General features: G+C 49.4%; 1 protein-coding gene across 1 annotated transcript in view; it reads left to right on the top strand.

Annotated features, from left to right (window-relative positions):
• Window positions 1–23,670, top strand: part of F13A1 (coagulation factor XIII A chain) — a gene marked incomplete at both ends in the record, with an annotated part of 137,104 nt that overhangs the window by 102,514 nt on the left and 10,920 nt on the right. Inside the window, 3 exons of the mRNA XM_079713970.1 lie at window positions 3,159–3,312; window positions 10,349–10,636; window positions 16,435–16,595. Of these exons, the coding sequence (XP_079570096.1) occupies window positions 3,159–3,312; window positions 10,349–10,636; window positions 16,435–16,595 (603 nt within the window). The remainder of the gene's footprint in view (window positions 1–3,158; window positions 3,313–10,348; window positions 10,637–16,434; window positions 16,596–23,670) is intronic.

The following is a 23,670-nucleotide window of genomic DNA, read 5'->3' on the forward strand; positions in this document are numbered from 1 at the left end:
GGGGTCACATGGCACCCTCAAGTGCCGGCAGTCCTGGTGGGAGATGAGGCCCACGTAGGCAGCAGCAGGGGGCGTGCACAGGAGTGTGGCTGCGTAGCCAGCCCCTGCGGGCTGAAGGAGTGGCAAACACGGGGTGGACGTCTGGCAGTTGTGCCAGGAAGGCTCCAGGACCAGGTGGGCACCCACTGCCTTCCTTCAGAAGCCCCGGAAGGAGCACCCCCTTCTCAGCACAGCCTGCAGGGCGGTTACTTCCACTTGGGAACAAATGAAGAGAGCAAACACTGTCCTGGGTCCTGAAAACCAGAGCTTCCATCTTGAGAGGTGAGAAGTGTAGCTTCTGCCAGCAGTGGACACACGTTTACGTTCCTTGGGCAACAAGCAGAAGTTTGCAGGAGGCCGCCCTCTAGCCTGAGGACCCAGGCCACCTTTGCTGAGCCCCAGGGGCCCTGAGACATCCAGACATGCTGTCGTATCAGAGTCTTTACACATACATTCCTCCTGGTAGGAAAGCCCTCCCCCTACTGTCCACCCCACTTTGGAAGTGCCTGTGTCTGACCAAGAAGCAAGGGGTGGTGGGGCTGAGAATAGCCATACTTCACGTTGGGTTGCCCAGGTTCTGCGTGACCAGAGCCCTTTCAAATGTATGGGTAAGACTAGAGGGTCCCTAATACTCCTTTTCACTCAAAAGAAATTAAACATAGGACTTTCACAGGTGCTGCTGATCTACTTGCCAGCCTTGCAAGGGAGGTATAATTAAACCCAGGCTCAGAGATATTCAGTAACTTGCCCAAAGTCACGCAGCCTAGGTCCAATATTTCTTCCACTTATGACTGTTCTACCATAGAGATCCAGCTGGCCTTGCATACACTTTCTAAGCCCCTCGGTGATTCTAATGTGCAGTCCGGATGGAGAACCACCACGCTAGCGGCTGCAACCGAAAAGAAAGCTTGAGGATGTCACTTGGAAAGGATCCTTTCCCTAAACCCTGACGCCCAACATACATATGCAAAAGCCATTTTATGTTTGTCTTTCTCCTCTCCTTTCCTCACAAGGGACAGTGTAGTGGGCTCGCCTGAGATTTTAGCTTACATAAATTTCCTAAGCTATGCTCAAGGGGAGACAAGGATTTATCCACTTTCATATTTAGCCTGGTCTCCCTGGAAAACTGAAAGCTGCTGTAAGAGTTGTTTATTAAGAGGATATTTATCATCATTGTGGCTATAATTTGCAAGTGAGGAGGGAGCTGTCCATGCCTGCATGGTCTCCTCCAGAGGGAAGGCTGACATTCTCAGGAAGCTCATTTAAAGTTTCCTTGAACTTTGTTTTCCAAAATGAGAAATATTCTTTAGGTGTCTGCTCTGTCCTCTTTGTCCTGATTCCTGGTGTCGCATTTCAGCCTTTCACATCACGTGCCTTTCGCCACCAAGCCCTGGATACTCTGCTGAGGAGCAGGGCCAGCCTCATCACCCCTCAGAAATCGGAGGCAGCATAGAACCCCCCAGGCCCCGGGCCTGGAAGCATCTCCTCACCACGTGGTGCCATGGTCCTGTGGGGTGATGCGGGAGAGGCAGTGAGCTGTGAAGCTCCAGGGAACAGGTACGGGTCACCCCGGGTGAAGGTCAGGGCATATGCTATGACCACCCAGGGTGAAGGTCAGGGCATGTGCTATGACCACCCAGGGTGAGGGTCGGGGCATGTGCTATGACCACCCAGGGTGAGGGTCGGGGCATGTGCTATGACCACCAGGGTGAGGGTCAGGGCATATGCTATGACCACCCAGGGTGAGGGTCAGGGCATGTGCTATGACCACCCAGGGTGAGGGTCAGGGCATGTGCTATGACCACCCAGGGTGAGGGTCAGGGCATGTGCTATGACCACCCAGGGTGAGGGTCAGGGCATGTGCTATGACCACCCAGGGTGAGGATCAGGGCATGTGCTGTGACCACCCAGGGTGAGGGTCAGGGCATGTGCTGTGACCACCCAGGGTGTGGGTCGGGGCATGTGCTGTGACCACCCAGGGTGAAGGTCAGGGCATGTGCTGTGACCACCCAGGGTGAAGGTCGGGGCATATGCTGTGACCACCCCGGGTGAGGGTCAGGGCATGTGCAATGGGCACGCCCCTGCCCATGTTTGTACTTCTTCTCCACCACCTCCCAGCCATGTGACCACAAACACTCTGCTGACTCTCTGACTCTTGGTGCCTCGCCTATAAAACAAGGATAATAGTACCTACCTCACAGGATTGTCGCTGTGGGGTTTAAATTGAATCATTTAAAAATGTCCCTGAAACATTATGGGTCAATAAATATTGATTACTTCCTTTCTCCTTAATGGAGATCAGACTTCACGTAAATTCAGAACATTTTGTGAGAAAGCAGAGAAAAGTTGCTCTCTTAAACCTCATCTTTAAAAGCTAGGGATCTATCATCAAGTTTTCCCATTACCTAGTAGTGATCATTACATTTTTACTCAATTTTGATGTTTACAAACCTCTGTGAGAATCGTGCTCACATAGATTCTCTCTCGCTCAGTCCCAAGGTGTTCCTATGAAACTGGCAGAACAAGTGTAATTATTTTCATTTTATAGAAGCAGGAAGGGAGTTTCAGAGAGGACAAGGTAACTTTCTAGAAGTACACACCCAAGACCAGAGCCCGTGTTCCCTGCAGCTAATCCCGGGCGTCTCTCAAATACCCTCCTCAGAACCTTTGAAGCGGTCAGGCCCTCTGCCTAGCACAGCCTTCCTTCTCTCCATTTACTTGCTTTAATTATTTTAAGCTTTAATGGGGTAAAATTGATATTTAAAATGCATACATTTAATGTATACATCTTGATGGATTTGGACCTATGCATCTACCTGGAGGAAAATCTCCCAGGAGCCACCCAGCAGACTTTCTCTTCTTCCTGGAAGTAGGTCACGCCATCACTGTCAGTTTAAAGAAGTCTGAGAAGGAGAGTAACAGGGCACTTTCTGCTTTGCCTTAGGAGGTAGAATTTGCCAGCAAGAGAAAGGAAAGAAAGAAATGGTTGGCACTTAAATGACTTAGCATGATGAATAATGCTGTCTCCAGGGACCCTACATGGCTACACTATTGAGGGTTAGAGATTTTGGTGACAGGAACATTGGATGCTGGCTAATGGTCTCCTCTCCTGTTTTTAGGTCAACAGTGATCTTGTTTACATTACAGCTAAGAAAGATGGCACTCATGTGGTTGAAACCCTTGACACCACCCACATTGGGAAATTAATCGTGACCAAGCAAGTTGGAGGAGACGGCGTGAAGGACATTACTGATGCCTACAAGTTCCAAGAAGGTAAGTTCCTGCAGTCGAATGAAGACTGCTCTGCCCAAGTCTGCTTAGCACTTCCGTAGTTACAGTCACGGTCACCACGAAGACATGTGTTCTGGAGAAGGCGTGGCCATTTGCAGCATTTGGAAGTTAGGCGAGAACTGGAGTGAATACACATCACACCCACAATTTCTCGTGTCAATGTAGTTTTACTTGTTTGTTTGCTTTGAGCGGAATTCTGCTTCACATGGCTTTTGAAATAAATGCTTTAAAGTCACGTCTATTTTAACAGAATATAGAATGTGTTCGTGTTCATAAAAATATGAAAGAATCTTAATTTCAAATCATCCTATCAGAAAACATGACATAACTAATGTACTTTTAGTTCAATAATGAAATTTAAATACCTGGTCACGTTTGTATAGTACCTTGAAAACTATTTTCACATGCATTGTTCCCTTGACATATCGTGGAAATCCCCTGGGGTAGATGATACAACATTAATAGGACACTGCAGTCTCACTAATTCAGGCCAATTAGAATGAAGGCCCGTTTCAATCATAAAATAATGTTAAGGTGGTTTTTGTTAACTCTTCGTGTGTGGAATGTTTGAAATAGAGCTGTTGAGTTCAGTCCCGTCTCCACCATACTGAGTGCCTGCTCTATGCCTGGAGTTGTGTTTGGTGCTGGGACCCCCACGGTGAGTAGAACCCAGTTTCTGGGCAAGGGATAGGTTCATTCTGCTGAGGGCTTTGGAAACAAAGAAGAGGGGCAGTCAGTCCAACCAGGAGATTCAGAAAAACAAAGCCCGATAAGAGAAGTCACAGACCATAGCTAAAGGAAGCTGGACCAGGGTTTCCAGAAGATGAGAATATGACAAGGCCATGGGGTGTGAATCAGCCGGTGTGTTTAGGGTCCTGCAGACATTACTGAAGCATTAAGCTCATTAAGTGCCCAGAGGCTGGGGTCAAATCTCCCCAAGGTCAGTAATGGACAGGAGGTGGAGGACCTTCGGTGTCTTCATGGGGACGTGGAATATATGTTACAAGTGATTCACCAACAGAGCTTCTTGGGAATGGCAAATGCCATTTTAGTAAATGGATAAAAATGAAGAGTCATTTGCATATACCTAAATATTCATCAGTATTCCTGAAATGCTGAGTGCAGAATTTGTTTTAAATATTTTAGATCCTCTGTCTCCCTGCTCTTATTTACAAAAGCAATTTGCACTATAAAGAGAAAGTTTGCTGAATTGAGAAATTCAGGATTTGTGCCATCTGAACCCGTGAATTTTTGCTGTATTCCTGAAATAGATAGTTCTTCTCTTCTGTTGGTTATCATCCACTGCACAACCTCGATACAAAAGATTTTTTTTTCTTTTGGGCTTTTCTCTAAAAAGAGAGTTTTTAAAAACATAAGCGAGGGCTTCCCTAGTGGCGCAGTGGTTAAGAATCCGCCTGCCGATGCAGGGGACACGGGTTCGAGCCCTGGTCCAGGAGGATCCCACATGCCGTGGAGCAACTGGGCCCGTGTGCCACAGCTATTGAGCCTGTGCTCTAGAGCCCATGTGCCACAACTGCTGAAGCCCACACGCCTAGAGCCCGTGCTTCGCAACAAGAGAAGCCACCATAATGAGAAGCCTGCGCACCACAGTGAGGACCCAATGCAGACAAAAATAAAATAAATAAATAACTAAATTTATTTTTTTTTTAAAAAAGGACAATAAAACAAAACAAACGAGCCATGCCCTCTTGTGATAGAGTGACAGGCAAAAGGATTTGGAAAGGAAAAAGGAGTCCATATAGGAATGAAAGGAACTGGCTGTAACATCCACACATTTATTCATTCATCCTTTCAACTACTTGCTGTTAACCACCCGCCAGATTCCAAACACGGGATGGAGCCACACACAGCCCTGCCTTCCCATCTATAATAGCTAGAGCGACGGGCAGGAAGCTGTGTGTTGGATGCCTAGGACAGGGCTGGTTGGACAGATGCTCAGGGATCCTCAAGGACTTTAGCTGTGGGCTCCCTGAGTCTGAAGGACAAACAGGGAGACATGGGGATGACTCTTTCCCCAGGGAACGAGCTCTCCAGGAAAAGGCAGCAGGGCAGGGATTGTGGATAAACTCTCCCAGCGTGGGAGAGTCCTGAGCAGACAGTGTCTAGAACAAGAGCTGAGCCGTCCTCTAGGAAGCCGTCCAAGTGACCAGCTATCTTGTTTAAACTGCTCAGCAGGATGCCCTGCGTGGTCAGCCACGGAGGTGGTGGTGAAGACCAAATCGGGGTCAGACGTCAGTCCATGAAAGAGGAGTCAGGAGCTCGGCCAAGGGAGAATCCCAGATTAAAACACATAAAATGTGCCAGCTCTGAATGGGGAAGACAGCTGAGGTCCAGGCCTCCAAGGTCTGGCAAGAGGGCAAGGCTCAGAAGAGTGGGAAGTGTGGAGGGCTTGTCCAAACAGAAGAGCCCCTAAAATCCGCATAGATGGTTTAAGAGACATCCCATCCTGCTCCTGGGCTGGAGTCTGATTCCAGGTGGATCGTTAGCTTCTTAATCAAGGATGGCATGTGGGTTTCCTATTCTAACGTTGGGAATGATGGAGTGAGTGCCGTTGAAGAAGGAAGCCGACCCCGCTCCTGTATGCGGTGGGAAAGAGGGAGTGGTTATCGATGTCCCCCAAGGGCATCTAGGAGAGACTGCCAGCACCTGGGCCCATGCATTTGCCACCCTGATCCTCATTATTGAATCTCTTATGTAATTTCTCTACAAAGGCTGAGTGTGGCCACTAACCTGTGGTAGGAGTGAAAACATAGAAAAAAATATTACCAGATTTAGGCATTTACTATTTTAATGAACTAGACTGTGGAAAGATCATTTTTCACTTCGATGAGCTAAAGCTTAATGTCAATTTTATACCCTTCTTTAAAATATAAGATGAAGAAACTATAAAATTTGGAAAACTAGAATTCTTAGAACTTCTCCTGCAGCAATGTCTTCTTCTGTGATGGTGTCTGGGTCCCGTTTCCTCTTCGCTCCATCACTTATACCTTCTGTCACTTGTATTTTCATCTCTCCCTCTCTATTAGCTCCTTCCCATGACCATGACACCTGTGTTAAGAAAATTTACAAAACTCTTTTTCAACAATAAAGTCCCCTGCAAACATGGTCCATCCTTTCTTCTCTTTGCCTGCACAGCTGCCTGCACCCAACATCCTTTTCCTTTTCCTTTTATTTCTCATCCACTGTGCCCTGAGTTCTGCCACCTGCTCATCCTTGAAGCCCTTCTCCTCAAGGTTGCCAAGACATCTGATTGCCATGTAGAATAAACATTTTGCAGATTTCAGTTTGCCTAAAACCTCCTGCATTTTTTGAGGTTGTTGCTCACTCACATTTCTTGAAATTATCTCTTCTTTTTTTAATTAACATTTTTTTAATTTTTTTAACTTTATTTTTTATTCAAGTATAGTTGCTGTACAATATTGTATAAGTTACAGGTGTACAATATAGTGATTCATAATTTTTCGAGGTTATATGCCATTGATAGTTCCTATAAAATATTGGCTATATTCCCCATGTTGTACAATATATCCTTGTAGTTTATTTTATACCTAATAGTTTGTACCTCTTAATCCTCTACCCTCCTATTGTCCCTCCCACACCTTCCCAATGGTAGGCACTAGTTTGCTTTCTATATCTGTGAGTCTACTTCTTTTTTGTTCTATTCACTAGTTTTTTAGATTCCACATATGAGTGATATCAGACAGTATTAGTCTTTCTCTGTCTGACATATTTGCCTTAGCATAATGTCCTCCAAATCTATCCACGGTGCTGCAAATGGCAACATTTTCATTCTTTTTTATGGCTGCGTAATATTCCATTGTGTATACATACCACATCTTCCTTTACCATTCATCTCTTGATTGGACACTTAGGTTGCTTTGGCGTTCTCTCTTCTCTTTGTTCCTATGATACAGCTTTCTCCTGGTTCCATCCCAACCTACCTGACTCGTTTTTCCATCTTCTTCTGCAACTCAGAGCTCCCCTTTCTTTGCCCCCCTCAGAATGTTTCTTCCTTCTAGGCTTTGTTCCTACCCAGTAGCTCGTGTTAACATGCACACACGTGCTGATTCTCCCAAGTCTGTCTCCAGCCTAGACTTCACTTTTAAGCCCCACATTCACCTAAACGTCCCATAGGAACCTAAACCTTCCCAAATGCCACCTTCTATCACTCCCTCCCCACCCCAGATCTATTTCTCCCATGCTCCCTGCCCCAGGGAAGAAAACCATGATCCACCCAAACTTAGCACGTTGAGAATAAGTCAAGCAGCAAATCCTCTAAAAGTCCCCTTCGAAATGGTCCAAATTTATCTCCTCCCCTGTCTCCATGGCCCCTCCCTGAGAATCAAATGGTGCCGGGCGTGGAAGGCCCTTAACATAGTCCCTGATGTGTAGTAAATGGCCAACAAAAGTTAGTTTCCACTATTGCTGGTAATTCTATTATTACTACCATGCTCCTACTATCAGCTTGGACTCTGATTTTTTTTCTCCTGGATAACTGCTATAGCCTCCCAATTCCACCTTCCCTCCTCACCCTCTTTCCTTCTGTTTAAGCCATTGCCTCCAAAGTGACATACTTAATGACATAAATCTCAACCTGTTGCTGCACTGCTTAAAAGCCCTCACTCGCTTCCGTTGCCTGCAGGGTATTCCAGCCAGAGCTCGCCAAGCCTCTGCTAGTTGCCTTTTTGCCCCCTCGCAGCTCTTCCTAGCCATACCCACAAGGCATCAAAATCAGCAGCCAGGTGAGCTGTGACAGTTCCTCCACCAAGCCAGGCTCCCACTTGCCTCTATGGCTTTGCTCTTGCTCTGGAAGGAAATACCCTCTGAGAAGCCTCCCCTGCCGCCAGGTGGTGTCAAATCTCTGCCCCGTGTTTCCTGCACCACACACAAACGATTGACCCAGCATCTGTGACGGATACGCGTGTGGTGATCCCTCTGCACTAGTCCCCTTAGACCCGGGTGGGAAGGGCTGTGCTTCTCATCTGAGCCTGGCATGGTGCCTGGACATCACAGGGGCATAACTAGCATGAGGTGATCAAAGGAATGGTAGCTCAGGTGGCACTTGCACAGGTGAGCTCAACTGAACATCAGATGTCCTAAACCGGACTATTTCATATCTATTATAAAGATGAAAGTTTTGTCCCTAGATGAAGGCAAAGTGCTTCTCCAAACCCCAGTCCTCCAGAGCCTCTGTGCCAGGCTGGGTCCCAGGTCCTGGGGACACAGAGCTTACTATCTCCTGGGAGAAGTAATGTCACACAGTGACGAGTTCTGGGGAAAGGAAAGAAAACCAGGTAAAGTGTTAGTGAGAGACGAGAGGACCAGAGTAACGGAAGTGGGGGGGGACGCTCTGAGAAGGTGACATCTGAGCTAAGACCTGAGCAATGAGAAGAGGCTTCATCAGACATAAAGGGGACTCTCATGACACCCAGTTAATGGAAGGGTGGTTTTGACCTTGGTCCTGGGGCCACAGAGGAGCCTCAGAAAATGTGATCTGGCTTTAGATCATTCTCTCGGCACCAAATTCATGGCCCTGCATTATGTGAGACATCAGAGCTCAGACCACAACTGCAGAGAGCGGGGATTCTGTCGAGCTGGGAATTCTACCTCTTACCTGGGCCTGCGCTTCCTGGAAACCCTCGCCTGCCTCGCTGGCAGCTCCTGCTCAGCGGGACAGGCTGGTCCCCAGAAGGAAGCTAGAGGTTCCTCCATCTACGACCTGCTGTGAAGTCCCTCCCAGAGTCCAGAAGCTTCCACCGCCCCTCCTCCACTCGGCCAGCTCATCCTCTCCCCACGAGGCACCCCTCTGACCATGACCATGTTCCCGCTGCTGGTGTTCACCTCCCACATTTTGCCTAAACGCATGTTTGGTGCCCGTCCAAAGCCGTGATCATTAATGCCCTCTTCCTTGGGGAGCTATTTGCCAGATGCCTTCCGCTAAAATATTTCACTATGCTTTCCCTATCACAGCCACTCTTCCCCTTTAGTGTTATCTCCCTCTTGTCGACTGTGAAACATGTGCTCTAGCCAATGCTTGTCCTGGACCAGTTGTTTCTGGCACATTCTTGCAGTCTTGACAATCAGAGAAATTGTTAATACACACACAGAAATACACATTCATTTGTTCGCAACACCTGCTGGCATTTTCTCTGTCTTTGCAAAGTCCTAGTAGCTGCCAATTCTTAGGCATGTCCTACCTGTAGAACACTTACCAACCCTACCACGTATGCGTCCTTATTTTACACACAAGGAAACCAATGGTAGTAATGGTCCCTGCCTTGCAGAGCCTTTCTGAGGATTAGATGAGCTGGAGCACAATATGCACTTCCCATCACATAGTTAGCTCCCAGTGATACCTGTTAGCACTATTAATTGACCTCTTCCTTTTCGTTGCAGTTTTTATTAGTTAAGTGAGAGGCAACATCTTAAAATTAATGTAACTATAAAAACCAGCATTTTTATTTCAAAGTGATTCTTCTTTTGCTAGCCATTTGCATGACTAGCTTTCACAAGCCAAGTGGGACAGGTCCGAGTGGAAGGAGACATGAGGAAGACAGGTCTTGCCGGGCAGACCCATGAATGGGAGAAAACTCACATTGTAGAAGGTGAAAGGCAAGATGCAACTCTTCCAGCTATGTGGCTAGGACATTGGGAGGAAAGCCAACTAATCCCACAGTTTGAGAAGAGTTAGGTTTTGCCAGTTCTATCTGCTGAGCCCCGAAACAGTGACCCTGGAAAAACAACCCTTGGAGTATGCTCTGTAGTAACCCCTGTTCAGATAGGCCGAACCCGGCAGCCAGGCAGGTCCTAACTCTCTGGGAACTTGATTTTGCAGAATGTATAACATGGGATGATGGTGACGCCTGCCCCAGAGGGAAGCCTGTGGCTTACAGAGGCAGCCCGGCAAGCCCAGCAAGCAGTGCCCACAGCACACTGTTCATTAAGATGACTTTCTCTCGGGTGGCTTGCATTGTCCTTATCTCTGCACCTTTCCTAGGTCGAGAAGAAGAGAGGTTGGCCCTAGAAACTGCCCTGATGTATGGGGCTAAAAAGCCCCTCAACACAGAGGGCATCGTCAAATCGAGGTCTGACGTCCACATGAATTTTGAAGTGGAGAATGCCGTGCTGGGAAGAGACTTCAAGGTCACCATCACCTTCCGTAACAATGGCCCCGCCCACTACACCATCTCAGCCTATCTCTCAGGCAACATCACTTTCTACACCGGGGTCGCCAAGGCAGAATTCAAGAACGAGACGTTTGAGGTGACACTGGAGCCCTTGTCCTGTAAGTTAACGAGGGGGGCTGTTCTCTCCAGGAAATGTCACCTGCTTCCTTGTCTGGCTCTGTGCTGATCTTCCCTAATAGCTTCCTGTCAAAGTTAAAGCCCTGGCCCAGAGCTCAGGTGCATGAACCACAGGGCAGGACCCACTTTTTCTAGAAAGGCCCCCACTTTCATCTTCGTGACTTGTGCACAGAAGTGAGCACTGAAATTTTCAAAGCTTAGAGCCCCATGAGTCGCGAACATTAAATGTCACTGAACCTCTTGCTACTTACAGGGTGGGCCAAGAATCTGAAACATCAGCACCCACTGGGCGCTGGTCAGAAATGCAGACTCTCAGGCCCCACCCCAGACCCATGCATTTTAACAAGATCCCAGGGGGACTGTTGTGCACAGGAGAGTTGGTGAAGCTTGTGTCTCAGAAAGCAGGCCCACTGGCAGTACCTCTCTCCCAACTCAGGAACAGCTTTGGGGGGCCACCCAGCAGGAATGGTGTGTTTGGCTTTACCATTTAGGGGGCAGGGAGATCTAAGCTCCGCAGGGTGGGCTGTCTGATGTACAGGGTCAGGAGGGCCCATCCTTGGGAGAGGAAACTCGAGCCCCGGGATGTGTTGTCCAGAAACCTCTGGAGGCTCTGCTCTCCTGGCCATCTCCCGGGGGCCTCTCCCACACCTCGATCCTCACCTCCCTTGCATACATGGCCTTCCAAAGCGTCTTCTTCACTATGAAAAATTCAGACTAGTTTAAGTAGGTCTGGGATTGACAAGCCGCAGCTTGCCCTGGGGGCTGCAATTTCGACCCGTCTCATTCCCTGGGGTACCAGTGTTTGGTGTACACAGCAGCTGGTCACTCAACTGGCCAAATGAGCCAACCAGAAGAACCTGGTCTCCAGGCAGAGCACACGGAGTTAGAACACAGAGCATGTTGAAAGGGTCAGCATGGCAGGGCACCAGATCCGTTGACCTGACAGGTGAGTCAGGAAAAGAAATGGAAAAAAAGGTATATGAATAATAATTTTTAAAACACAGAGTCAGGCAAGAGTATGATCCCACCTGGGGTGGTCAAGCCACACATCTCACTTGTTTTCAAGCTTCCTGGACTTGGTGTCTGTCCCAAGCCACAGGAAGTACCTTTGGGGGGGCTTCAGAAAGATGTTCCAAGAAAAATGGGAAACTATTCCTAAAAAATCCTAATTTCAAGAAATCTACTCAATCTTGAAGGAAGCAAATCCCCCTCGATTCAGTAGACTAGCCAACAATTAAGAAATCACCATGGTATTTGTTTTGGAAACTGGAAGATCTAGCACTTGGAAGAAAGATAATTCTTACAGAAACGCGTTGTCAATATAAAGGACTCAGGAGAAAAAACAGTCATCACAGCTGTTTAGGACAGACAGACTCAGTGGATTGAGAGGACCTGAACCTTGGAATTAGACAAATCTGGATTTTAGCTGTGACTGTGTCACCTACTAGTTGTGTGTCCCTAGGCAAATTACTTAAGTAATCTGAGCTCATCTGCATGTGGGAACAATACTACCCACATCCCTGGGTTGTTGATTCACCCCCGCTACACACACACACCTTTATTTAATGCCTACAAGTCCAGGTATTATTTTGTGCTGGTGACACAGCGATGAGTTGCTTCTTGATGGTCTCCTGGGAGAAAGATGGGGGGTCCACATAAACAATCAAACAAGTGAATATATATGGTTCTGCGTAGAATGGGAAAATACAAAGCAAGGGAAGGAAGACAGGGAGTGCCAGGGGTGGGGGTAGGGGTGTGGTCAAGTAAAGTCCCTCCGATAGGGTGACATTTAACAGAAATCTGACAGAAGGGAAGGAGTGAGCTTTCCAGCCAGAAAAAAAAAAAGTAAGTGCAAAGGCCCTGAGGCCAGAGCTCATGTGATGTGTTCAGTGAGCAGCAAGGAGACCAGGGTCAGGAGCAAAGGTATCCAGGGGAGGCTAGTGGGTATAGACCAGGTAAAGACCTGGAGGCCCTCGTAAAGATTTTGGCTGTGATGCCGAGTGAGCTGCAGAGCCGTAAGACGGTGTTGAGCAGAAGTGTGCCCTGGTCTAACTTGGGTTCTGAAAGATCACTCCGTTGCTGTGCTGAGAACAGACTATAGGCAAAGTGGAATTGAAGCTTAGAGACTAGTTAGGACGCTGTTGCAATAGTCCCGTGAGAGATGGTGGTGAAGGTGAGGGAGGTGGTGACAGCTACCAGATCTGGGTGTTTCCTGAAGGTAGAGCCCTCAGGATTGGTTGACAGGTTGGATGGGTGGCGTGAGAGAAGGGGGCTGTGGAGGAAACTCAATGAGATAATATATGCTGAAGGCTTCCCGCAAGTAGGCTTCCCATAAATGCTAACTTCCAACGTGTTTACACTTTGGGAAACTGAGACCAGAAAGGTGAGTTGACATGTTCAAGGCCACACATAGCAATTAGAGGCAAAGCAGGTACCAGAAGCCACATCCCATTCAGGCAGGTATGGTGAGCCAGCTCCGTGCGTTCTTGGGCCCTAAGTAGGCCCGCCCCTTACTTGTGCCCCGTTGCCTAGGGTCCAGCTGCCCCTCACTTCCCTGGACGAGGAACTATATGCCATCCTTTCCCCACCGCACTAGAGTTCCATCTCTCAATCTCCTTCCCCTTCTCTCCATGATCCAATAAAAGCATGAGCTTACGTGAGTTAGCGGGCTGGAACGGCATGATACATTAGCTGTCTCAGTCATCGATCTAGGGATACTGAAGCCTGACTCAGTATCAACACAGCTCCCACGCACTCAGCCCACCCCAAGGCTTGTCCTGAATAACCTGAAGGGAGTTGAAGACTGTGTCTTGCTTTACCCTGCATGTAGGTGGCACTAACAGCATGCAATAAATTGCATATTGCAACCTAAAATAAATTGCACTATATGGCAAAAAGCCGCAGGATTCTAGACATCGATCAAGCAGGTCAGGGTACAATCCTAGGAGAGTCTGTTGCAAAGAAAGTTTTCCAAGTAGAACGGGAAGCGTATTTTCCAGATTGATGATGAAAGGGAATGTGTAGGCTAGAATCAGCTGGGAAGATCTGAATAACTTAAACCTCCCATACCTTCAAAGGTGCTATGGTTTCCACTTGGCTATATTTAGTTTTCTTTGCTCTTTGGAAAAGAGATGAAGCAGCTCCTGTCTGTGTCCCCCACTGGCTTTCCCCAGACACCGTAAATGGTATTGGCAGGGTCCCAGCTCCACCACTCAGAGAATGAAAATCTCTTCTTCTTGCCACGTTTAATAAACTTTATCTAGAACAATTTCTTGTGCGGTGGCAAAACACAGCATTTACATAATGTACTATTTCAGGAGCCCTGTTCTCTTGGGCTCAGAAACACAGCCCAGTTTCTTTAGTGCCAAGATTCAGAGGATGTTCTACCTCAGAGAATGAAGAGTCCCAAGGCTGACAGGATCAAGGCAGCGAAAGCCTCTGTAAAGATGTCAAGCACATCCCACCAACCTAAACAGCCCAGTGGTCAAGCACAGCCCTCTAGAAACAGCCAGAGGATGTCCACTTTTTTAATTATTATTACTGGAGGCAGCTAGAGGCAAAATGCGTGTTCTTCAAGGCCTGTCACTTTGCCGCTCCATCTGGCCCCATCTGGCGAAGTGAAAACAGCCCCCATATGCTCATCTGAGGTTGTCTCCAATGGCGGGACAGAGCCTTAGTCTTCTGGACAACTCACTGCTCAGGGAGCCATGGAGGAAGCAAGGTCCAGGCTCAGTCCCAAAGAAGGCAACTTGAGTGGGTCACCCAAAAAGGCAGAATTCGAGGGTCAAGGTCAAGGCAAGGTCTTCGATTCCAAAGGCCAGCTCTAAGTGGAATGGGACTGCCCTAGGAAGTAGGTCCAGTTGCTGACTGCTTGTCTAGGGTGGACCAGTATGTTCTACTAACTCTGCATAGCCCGTGGCCGTCTCTCAGCCTGGGCACCATGAACTTTCAGACTGGACAGTTGTTACGGGGCCTGTCCCGTGTGTTGTGGGATGTTTAGCTGCATCCTCGGCCCCTACCCAATAGATGCCAGTAACAACCTCCAGTTGTGACAACCAAAAGCATCTCCAGCCATTACTAAACACCCCGGGGGGCAAAATTGCACCCCGTTGACAACCACTGGTCTAGGATGACCATCCTTTCCATTTTGCCATCAATTTCCATTTTGCTGGGAATTGAGTGCATTCTGGGGTGCAAGACTTTCAGTTTCAAAACGGAGACCGCCTAAGTCCACCGAATTCTACCCTAACACCGCCCCATCTCCTGCTACAATCTCTTATCTCTGGGAGCCCCTCAAACTTGAATATGTACCATCTGAGCATCATATTCAAATACAGACCCTGATTCCCTAAGTGTGGGTGGGGTTAGAGAACCAGTGTCAGGCTCTTACAGGGCTGAGCTGGGGGCGGAAAGGGCGGGTCCCCCTAGGTGTTGAGCAGTGCTTCTCAGCCCCGCTGCACGTAAGAGTCATCTGCAGAATTTTAAAACAAAGCCTGGGCCCCAGCCGCCAAGATTCTGATTGAATTGGCCTGGAGTGGGATCCAACAGGGCAGGTTTTTCAATGTCCCTAAGTGACTGTGGGGTAAAGCCAAGACTGGGTGGTCACAGCACCTACTCATCCATGCGGAGACCTTGAGGCAGACGGTTGGCACGGCCTGATGCACTGTCGTCTGGGAGCCCAAAAGGCAGGAGGCCTCCCTGCGCCCTGGAGTTCACCCCCCAGGGTCGTCCGTCCTGGGTCCTGGACGGCCGCTCGTGAGGGAGGGCTAAGACGAACCACCCCCTGCACTTGAAACTATCAACCTTGGGAATTGTTTCCTTCAATAACTTGCACCGGAAGGAGGAATCTTTGGCCAAAGGCAGGGAAGCCATGGTGGGGACGTTCGATTCCATGCGGGGGGATGGAGGCCCCTGGCTCTGCTCAGGCCCGGGCTCGGCCGGCAGGAGAACTGCCCTTTGCCCTTAAGAATCCTGGGCTCTGGGAAATGAGAGTGAGAGAAATTGGGCAGTGCAGCCAAACAGAACCTCACAGCTGCGGTCAGAGCCGCAAGACAGGATTCCCATCCTCAGCCCCGATGGTGACCAGAGGGGGGCCAGGACCACGCCCCACCCTCCACCTGTCATCCTCACTGGCTCCTCCCCAACCCCTAAATGCTCACGTTGTCGGTGCCTTGAGATCACAGAGGTCTTTTAAGTTGCAAATAGCAGAAGGGGTGGGAGAGAGTTGCATGCCTACGGTGAAAACTGGTTTCAACTGCTTCTTTCTCTTAAATAGAAAAATCAAGTCAGATTGGTACAGTACAAGCTGGAGAGAAAGTGTGGAGCAAAGGAATCAAGGAAAAGGTTTAGGTCGTTGACAGCTTTGCTCGAGCGTGGCCTGTGGCACGTGAGATGTTTCTTATCACAGGAGGGCACGCGGCACGGTGGCCGTGGACATCATTGCCCCACTTATGTCACCACAGCCACAGCTAAAACCCCTTGGTCCTTGATTTTAAACCTCTTTGTCACGTTGCATTTTACAACAGCAAAAGCACTGTTGGGAAAATTTGACACGTTTTCTCTAGGAAGACTTTACTGAATGTGAAATTTCCAGCACATTCTTTACCCCAGAAGCCGGAGAGCTTCTTGTCCCTGATGGACTCTGTGTTCCACTTGCCCTCACCTGTGTGTGTTCCTGGTGGAGACAGTGCTATCGTGGAAAAGATGGGGCCCTCAGGGAAGAGTGAAGCAGCTCCTACCCCAGGTCCTGACGTCGCCATGTTTTTTTTCCTGCTGCCAGTCAAGAAAGAGGAGGTGCTGATCCAAGCGGGCGAATACATGGGCCAGCTGCTGGAGCAGGCGTTCCTACACTTCTTTGTCACGGCCCGTGTCAATGAGACCAAGGATGTTCTGGCTAAGCAGAAGTCCATTGTGCTGACCGTCCCCAAGGTCATCATCAAGGTCAGTGTTAGCATCTCAGATGAGGGAGAAAGGCAAGTTTGTTAGTGTTTATGAATATGTGTGTGTGTGTGTGTGTGTGTGAAAGTGTGTCCTGCTCCAAAAAAAAAAAAAAAAAAGGAATCCTGCTGTTCTTTGAAAGAAGTAAACCACCCTATACACTGACATGCACATATAACACTTTTCTCTCCTCTCCAGATTTAAATATATAGATGTGGCTGCAGATATAAATATAACCTGGGGGTATAAACACGCTTGTGGAGGAAGATAGAGATGTGTAAAGGATACAGATACTTGAAACTCAGTGTCTCCAGAATAAAGTAGGTCAGGCACAGCATCAAAGAGAAGCCGCCTGGATCCCCTCCCAGCTGCGTTTTGGACTGTGCTGTTGTCCGTGAAGCTATCACTGTATACAGTAGAATGCACAAACCGAAATGTCAGCGCGATGATCATGAGTTGTCATGTGGGTATACACCTGGCAGCCACCAGCCAGATGCAGACACAGAGGATTTGTAACATCCAACAGCCCAGAAATCTGCCTCACGCCTTTTGCAGTCCCTCACTCTCTCCTCCGTCACCAAGACAACCATTGCTCTGACCTCTATCACTGGAGGGCCTTTTTTGCCCGTTTGGCTAATAGTTTTAACGTTGTCTCCCCATTAGCCGCCAGAACTCTCTGTCCAAATGTCTCAAAGGCACTTGGCAGTGGAGAGGTGAGCATGGATGAAAGGGGAAGGCATCCCCGAGACACCGCCTGCCCTGGGAGCAGAAACCCAGGCCTCCATCAGGGTTCTTGGAGTGTGACATCTCATGTCAGCCTTATCCAGGGCTTGGAGACCTTTCCAAGTGATTGAGTGATTAGCACAGACCTAAAGGTGCATTCCTCTAAAGTGGTGGGTAAATCAAAATTTTAGAGGCACTCATATTTTAAAGCATCTAGAGGTGGGAGTGGGCAAGGAGTGGGCAGGGAGCAGTAGGCCTTGTGTCTCTTCTGAATCGTTCGCTGAGAAACTCTTGTAAAGCTAATAATGCTGTGTAGCATTCAAAATGGCAGCCTTCCCTGGGTCCAGTGCCGTGTGGACGGCCCTTGAGGGCTACTGTACGATGAGTCCCACCAGGCCGACATGTAGGGCCCCGGAGGAAGAGAACCCCAGGCCCTCCTTTTCTAGGAAGGCTTGAATCTTCACGCCTCCTCGGTTCTTTCACCCCGGTCACCTGCTACAGGCCCATCACAGCACCACCTACACAAGAGGCCTTAAGAGACAGCATAAAAGTGAGGGGTGCAGGTCTGCAGGCAGAACAGGGACGAATGCAGAACAGAGAAGTGGTACTGGGGTTCCTGCAGAGGAGCTGCCTCTCCCCTGAGCATGAGGCGCTGGTGCCGTGACCGGGGTGCCCTGCCCACCCGCCACGTGGCGACTGCCCTCCTGGCGGGCTCTCCTGGGACATGTGCGGTGCCCCGCAGGCCTCTCCCGGAGGCTGGGTGGGGGAGGCCTCCTTTCCCGCTGCTTCAGGAGCTCAGCCTCGGAACCTTTCCCACCAGAGGCAAGGCCCACACGCTCACCTAATTATGAACTGACAGCTTGTCCCCGCGAAGGGCTCAGGAGAGAGCTCTCCCCAGCTGGGAAGTGCTCCAACCCCAGCATAAAATAGAATTTAATTGCACCGCTGGTAATAAACTGGATGAATACAGGAAACTGATAACTTTCATCTTTTAGACCTCATTAATTGAAGGATTATTGACTAGTCATCTTCCGAGTTTACTCAGAGAGCAGTTTAACTCCCCACGGGCAGAGCCCAAATCCCTTCTCCTGTGGCTCAAGTGACCTGGATGGGGAGGGTGTACTTTACAAAGAGTCGTGTGGGTTTTTTGTTTTGTGTTGTGTTGTTTTTCAATTTCCATAAGGGTGTCAAAAAGGCAGTTCTTAGAGGTAATGCATTTAGAGGGTAGGGTCATTTGACTGGGACTCCAGCAGGAGAGAGGTGGCAATTCTGGCCTCCGTTCAGCTTCAGGAGTGCTCAGGAAAGCAGGCAGGCGTATTCTCATAGAAGTGGTCGCTTAACCGCTAACCTCATGAACTGTATTAGCCCCAAGGACAGACTGAAGCCGAGCCGCAGAAGAGGTGTTCCTGGGTAAAGTCCCTCACACCCTGAAAGTCACCCAGGTGTCCCTGAGCTATGAGAGGCCCCAATTCCAGAAACTGGCTAATGGACTGGAGACCAGGATGCTAGTTAGTCTACTGGAGGCATGGGGTACGGACCACGGGTATCCAGAGGGCAGGTATCCTGAAAGCTACTGCGGGGAGAGAGGACACAGACAAAAGGAGGAGCGGGGAAGAGAGGAGGGGAGGGGAGGAGAAAAGAAATATACATGGAAACAAATGTTACCCAGGAGACCTCGGGGCGGAAGTCCAATAAACTGCATAAACAGGAGTTGGAGAGGAAGCTAAATGCAGTGAAAGTACAAAAGCACCGTGGCTCAGAGGTCCAGACCACGTGGGACGCATGTCCCCGGGTTCTAAGAAAACGCTAGAACCCTTGGTCCATCTCTTTGAGCCTGGGATCGGCCCACAGCTTACAGAAGCTCCCAAGGTCACTATGATGAAGGCACAGGATGAGAGGGTGTGAGAGACAAGGGTCAGGAAGGCAGGATCCCCCCGACTCCGAGGCAGGAGTGGGGGTGAGACCGGCGCACAGTGCTGACCATGACAGTAGCTGTGAGTACTGAGGTCTATGCTCTTATGCTTCTCCTGTACTCTCTTATGTAATCCTCATTTCCACCCTATGAGGTGGGCAGTATTGTACCCATTTTACAGATGAGAAATCTGAGAGGCCCAGAGAGGGCAGTGCCCTGTAGCATGGGGGTCAAAACACAGGCTCTGGGACCAAACCATCTGAACTCAAAGCCTGTTGCCTCCACACACTAGCTGTGTAACCCTGGACGCATCACTTACTGTCTCTTAGCTCCTGTTCTCTCCGCTGTTTAACAAAGACGATAGCAAGTCTTACTTTATAGAGCTGTTGTGAGTGCAAAACGAAATAATGGGTACCTAATGCCTAGCTCACGGTCAACGCCGAGTACGTGTTGGTTGTTGGTATTGTCCTTGTTACTGCTCACAAGCCACTCACCTGTGATCACCTGCCTGATAAGGGAGGGAAGGAAGCTTCTAACCCAGATCTTACTGACCTGGAAGCTTGTACAGGTAATGGCTCGGCTACGTTGCTCTCACACTGGAACTTTCACCAGAATAGAAGATGGTGTCTGCACTTACCAAACAGCCTGGTGTTTCCAGGGAGGAGAGATCACAGGAGTTGGTGTGGAGTGGGGTGTCAAGGATTAAGGCTGTAGAGCCATAGATGATCCTTGGTGAGTGGATAACATTCAGCAGGTAGAGATGGATGGAGAGACCACTCCAGATGCTAGGGAAAAAAAAAAAAAACATAACCAAGGGCGGTGTGGGGAGCAGCTGGAAGCCGCCGCAGCGGGAGTGCAGGCTGGAAGCAGGTGACTAGTGAAGAGAGACCGAGCAAGGCAGCCTGGGGCCACTTTGAGGTGAGGCTAAAAGGTTTGGATGAGAGCTTCCTAACTGATCTGTGAACAGGGGGGCTTCAGTGGAGATTCTAGAGCATGAATGTAACATCACTATCAACTCCGACCTCCCAGGAGTCGGAACCTCTTGCCTTTCTCCCCTCTCTTCAAAGCCTTTGCCCAAAGCACTGTCTCCTGGGAGACCCGGCTCAGCCTGGGGGCTGGAGCTGCCTGAGGGCTAGTTTGCAGCTTTTCTTACCCAGCTGCCTTTCTAGAGCAAATAGACACCAACCTGGACCACGATGGGGCCCACCTGGCTGGATCCACATCACCGTCAACCAAAGCAGTTAGGCCAGTGGACACGTCCTTACATCCTAAGGACCCAGTCTTACACTGCATTCGTCCCTGTGAGCACAGATATGGGAACTGGGTTAAACTGTGCCCCCAGTTGACTATTCCCGGCACCCACCATGCATGAGTCACCGTGTGTGATCCTCATATGGAAAGCGGCAGGGAGAGACAGTCATTAAACTTTAATGAGCACACATCTCTTTTCCCAGACTATCAAAATATTTTGATGAGAAAAGTATATTTTATTAAAATCAGACATAGAATTTGTCTCTGCCTTCCCACGTGTTGATTGTTGTTAAGAGGCTTTAAGTCAGGAAAAGATTCTTCAGCATTTTGATGTTTAAGGAACGGCTATTTGGGGGGGCGGGATGGGGGCAACAGAAGGAATTCAGCTGGTCTGCCGGCTAGAGGCTGGTTTGCAGGAGTCGTGGTGTGTGACATGGGGGCAGCGTGCCGGTGGCTTCCTCCCAGTCTCGGGGAGCAGTGAAGCTTTCACAGTTTTCACGTCCTCACCCAAGTCAACTAGAGCAGGAACGCCGGGGTGGGGGGAACCCTTACAGCCCCTTCTGTAGAGAAGCCCCCCCAGCACAGGGGCTTGGATGGCTGGACCCGGACATCCCAGGTTCCTAATTCTACCTGGGCTGCTCTGGGCTAATTCTTCAACATCTCAGATGTAGAATGGGTCCAGTAATATAGCTGACCTTGTTGGGTTGCTGGGAGGGATAATAGAAATAATCCTCATAAAGGGTGTAACACGGTACCTTGATCACAGTAAGTCCGTGATGAAGACCAGCGTCTGTCAGCTTCCGTCACCCAGCGTAGCCACCACCAAGTTTCCTGTCCTCTTTCTCCCTTTCCTTCTTCCTCTCGTCCTCCTTCTTTCTCCTCTCTCTCTCACACACACATCCTCTCTCTCTGAACTTCCCTGTCCCTTTTTGCAAAATAACACACTCATAATACTAGTCCCATTATTAACTGCAATCATATATAAAACACAAAGTTGTTAAGGACTAAATCTGGGCCGTTGCTGAGAATGCTTAGCCCCTGCCAGGACCGGTGGCTGCTGGTTAGTGTTCCCTCCCTCCCCGCCCAGTCCTCTCTGTGCCGGGGATTCTGTAGTCAAGCCCCTGAGACTTGCTCAGGGCAGGAGCGGCCCTCTGGCCAAGGCTCACCTGGTGGCATTGAAACCGACCCCTGGGTGTTGAGCATGTGCATTGTTCCCTGTGGGAGCCTCCTGAGAGCGGGGCCAGTCTCGAAGAGCCTGGAGGAGGGATGCTGTGGCGGATGCCTGGGCCCTGCTTCTCCAACATCCCAGTTCATATGTTGTTTTGCTTTTTAACCGGAGGACAGGTTAAAACCGGGGAACCACCTGAGGAATAGCGAGCGTCCCCAAATGCTTGACAGCCACCGGGTACGTTGTGAGGCTTAACTGCAGTTTCACTTCCTTCTGTGGGAGCCTAAATATCTGAAACTTTCCATCAAGGCAGAAAATGAAAGCAAAACTCTGTGTTTTAATTATCCCGAACCCCAACCCCTAAACCATTTCTCCTGCCATGTTTCCCACCGAGCATGTTTCTCCCTCCTGGCCTCCCGTGGGTTCTCCGTGACTCTGACACATGTTCCAGTCACCAGGACGCAGCCCTGCCGTGTCCACAGCCCTTCAGTGGGAGGCTGGAGCAGGACACGGGGGGTGGGCTTCTCCACGTCTCTTTAGAAAGTGTCCGTGGAGGCTGCCAGCTTCTCTCCTTTGTGCTTCTCGGCTCCGGCATCTGAGAACCCGAATCCACATCACTCCCTACGGGGGAACTTGAGGCTGAGGAAGTCCTCCTGGTCACCCTGGCAGCACTGTCTCCCTTCAGACCTCCATGGCATTTAGAGTCAATAATTGCGATGTTGCAGATGCTCTGCCAGATCGCTTCATGTACGATGTCACATTGAATCTTCCCAAGAACCTCGTAAGAAACCGAGGCCCAGAGAGTTCAAGTGATTGGCCCAAGGACACACAGCAGTGGTCCCTGGTCTTCAGACCCTGAGCCCAGCATGCTTTCCCCTCAGCGTCCCCCAACCATGGTCACTGTCTTCCTCCCGGCCACCACAGTGGTGCCTTCAGCACTGCTGTAAGCCATCTGTGGAGAAAATCAAAGTCTGTCTGTGAGGTCCCACCATGAGGCGCTCTGAGCAGGTGAAGTCCACGGACCTGGGGAGGGTCCCAGACAGGGTACCACCAGCCATGGCTTGACATGCTTGGATAGCTGACTCTCCCTCCATCCTCTGTTGGTCCCGGAGGATCAGGCAGTGGGTTACTCCATTGGCCAGGAGAGCACGTCCCAGACTCTCTGTGAGCGAGGCCTCCACTGGAAGGGGAGCATTTCCCCCTCCCTCTCAGCACAGCTATGGAACAACCTGCACTTGAGAATGAAAACAAGAACCACTGGTAACTGGGGCACCTAAAACCCATTCTCCGTGCACTCCTGTTCACACAGAAGCCAAGTAAAACAACAAGAATAACAAATCTGGGCTTCCCTGGTGGCGCAGTGGTTGAGAGTCCGCCTGCCGATGCAGGGGACGCGGGTTCATGCCCCGGTCCGGGAGGATCCCACATGCCACGGAGCGGCTGGGCCTGTGAGCCATGGCCGCTGAGCCTGCGCGTCCGGAGCCTGTACTCCTCAACGGGAGAGGCCACAACAGTGAGAAGCCCGCGTACCGCAAAAAAAAAAAAAAGAATAACAAATCTCATCTACCTTGTCATATGAGCACAGTGTGCTTGAGCTACTGGCTCTTTTTTTTAAAACGATGTCTCTATCTTTACCCCAAATAGCACATCCTATGATCATCAAGTAATACAGTATATCAAGGCCTCAAGTCTACCTTGTCACATTTTACTCTGGCATAGAAATCTGCTTCTTTCCCCATAAAGTCAAAAAGAAGGAGCTGAGCAGTAATATATATGTTTTCAAATTTAGTGCAGAATCGACTTGTAATCACTGTGCTCAACTGGCAGTTTAGTGATGGCAAAAGGTAACCCTGCAAATGATTCTTCAGTGGATCTCAGGAAATAAAAAAAAACTATTCTCCGCAGAAAAGGTTACTATTTTTGCCTCTCTGCTGTCAGAGATGACAGTGTATGTAGTGCTTAAAGATAAAGGCTTTGGAGTCAGAAAGACCTAGATTCATATCTGGGTCCTGCCAACTTACTGG

This window comes from Hyperoodon ampullatus (genome assembly GCF_949752795.1).
Source record: "Hyperoodon ampullatus genome assembly, chromosome: 10".
Lineage (NCBI taxonomy): Eukaryota > Metazoa > Chordata > Mammalia > Artiodactyla > Ziphiidae > Hyperoodon > Hyperoodon ampullatus.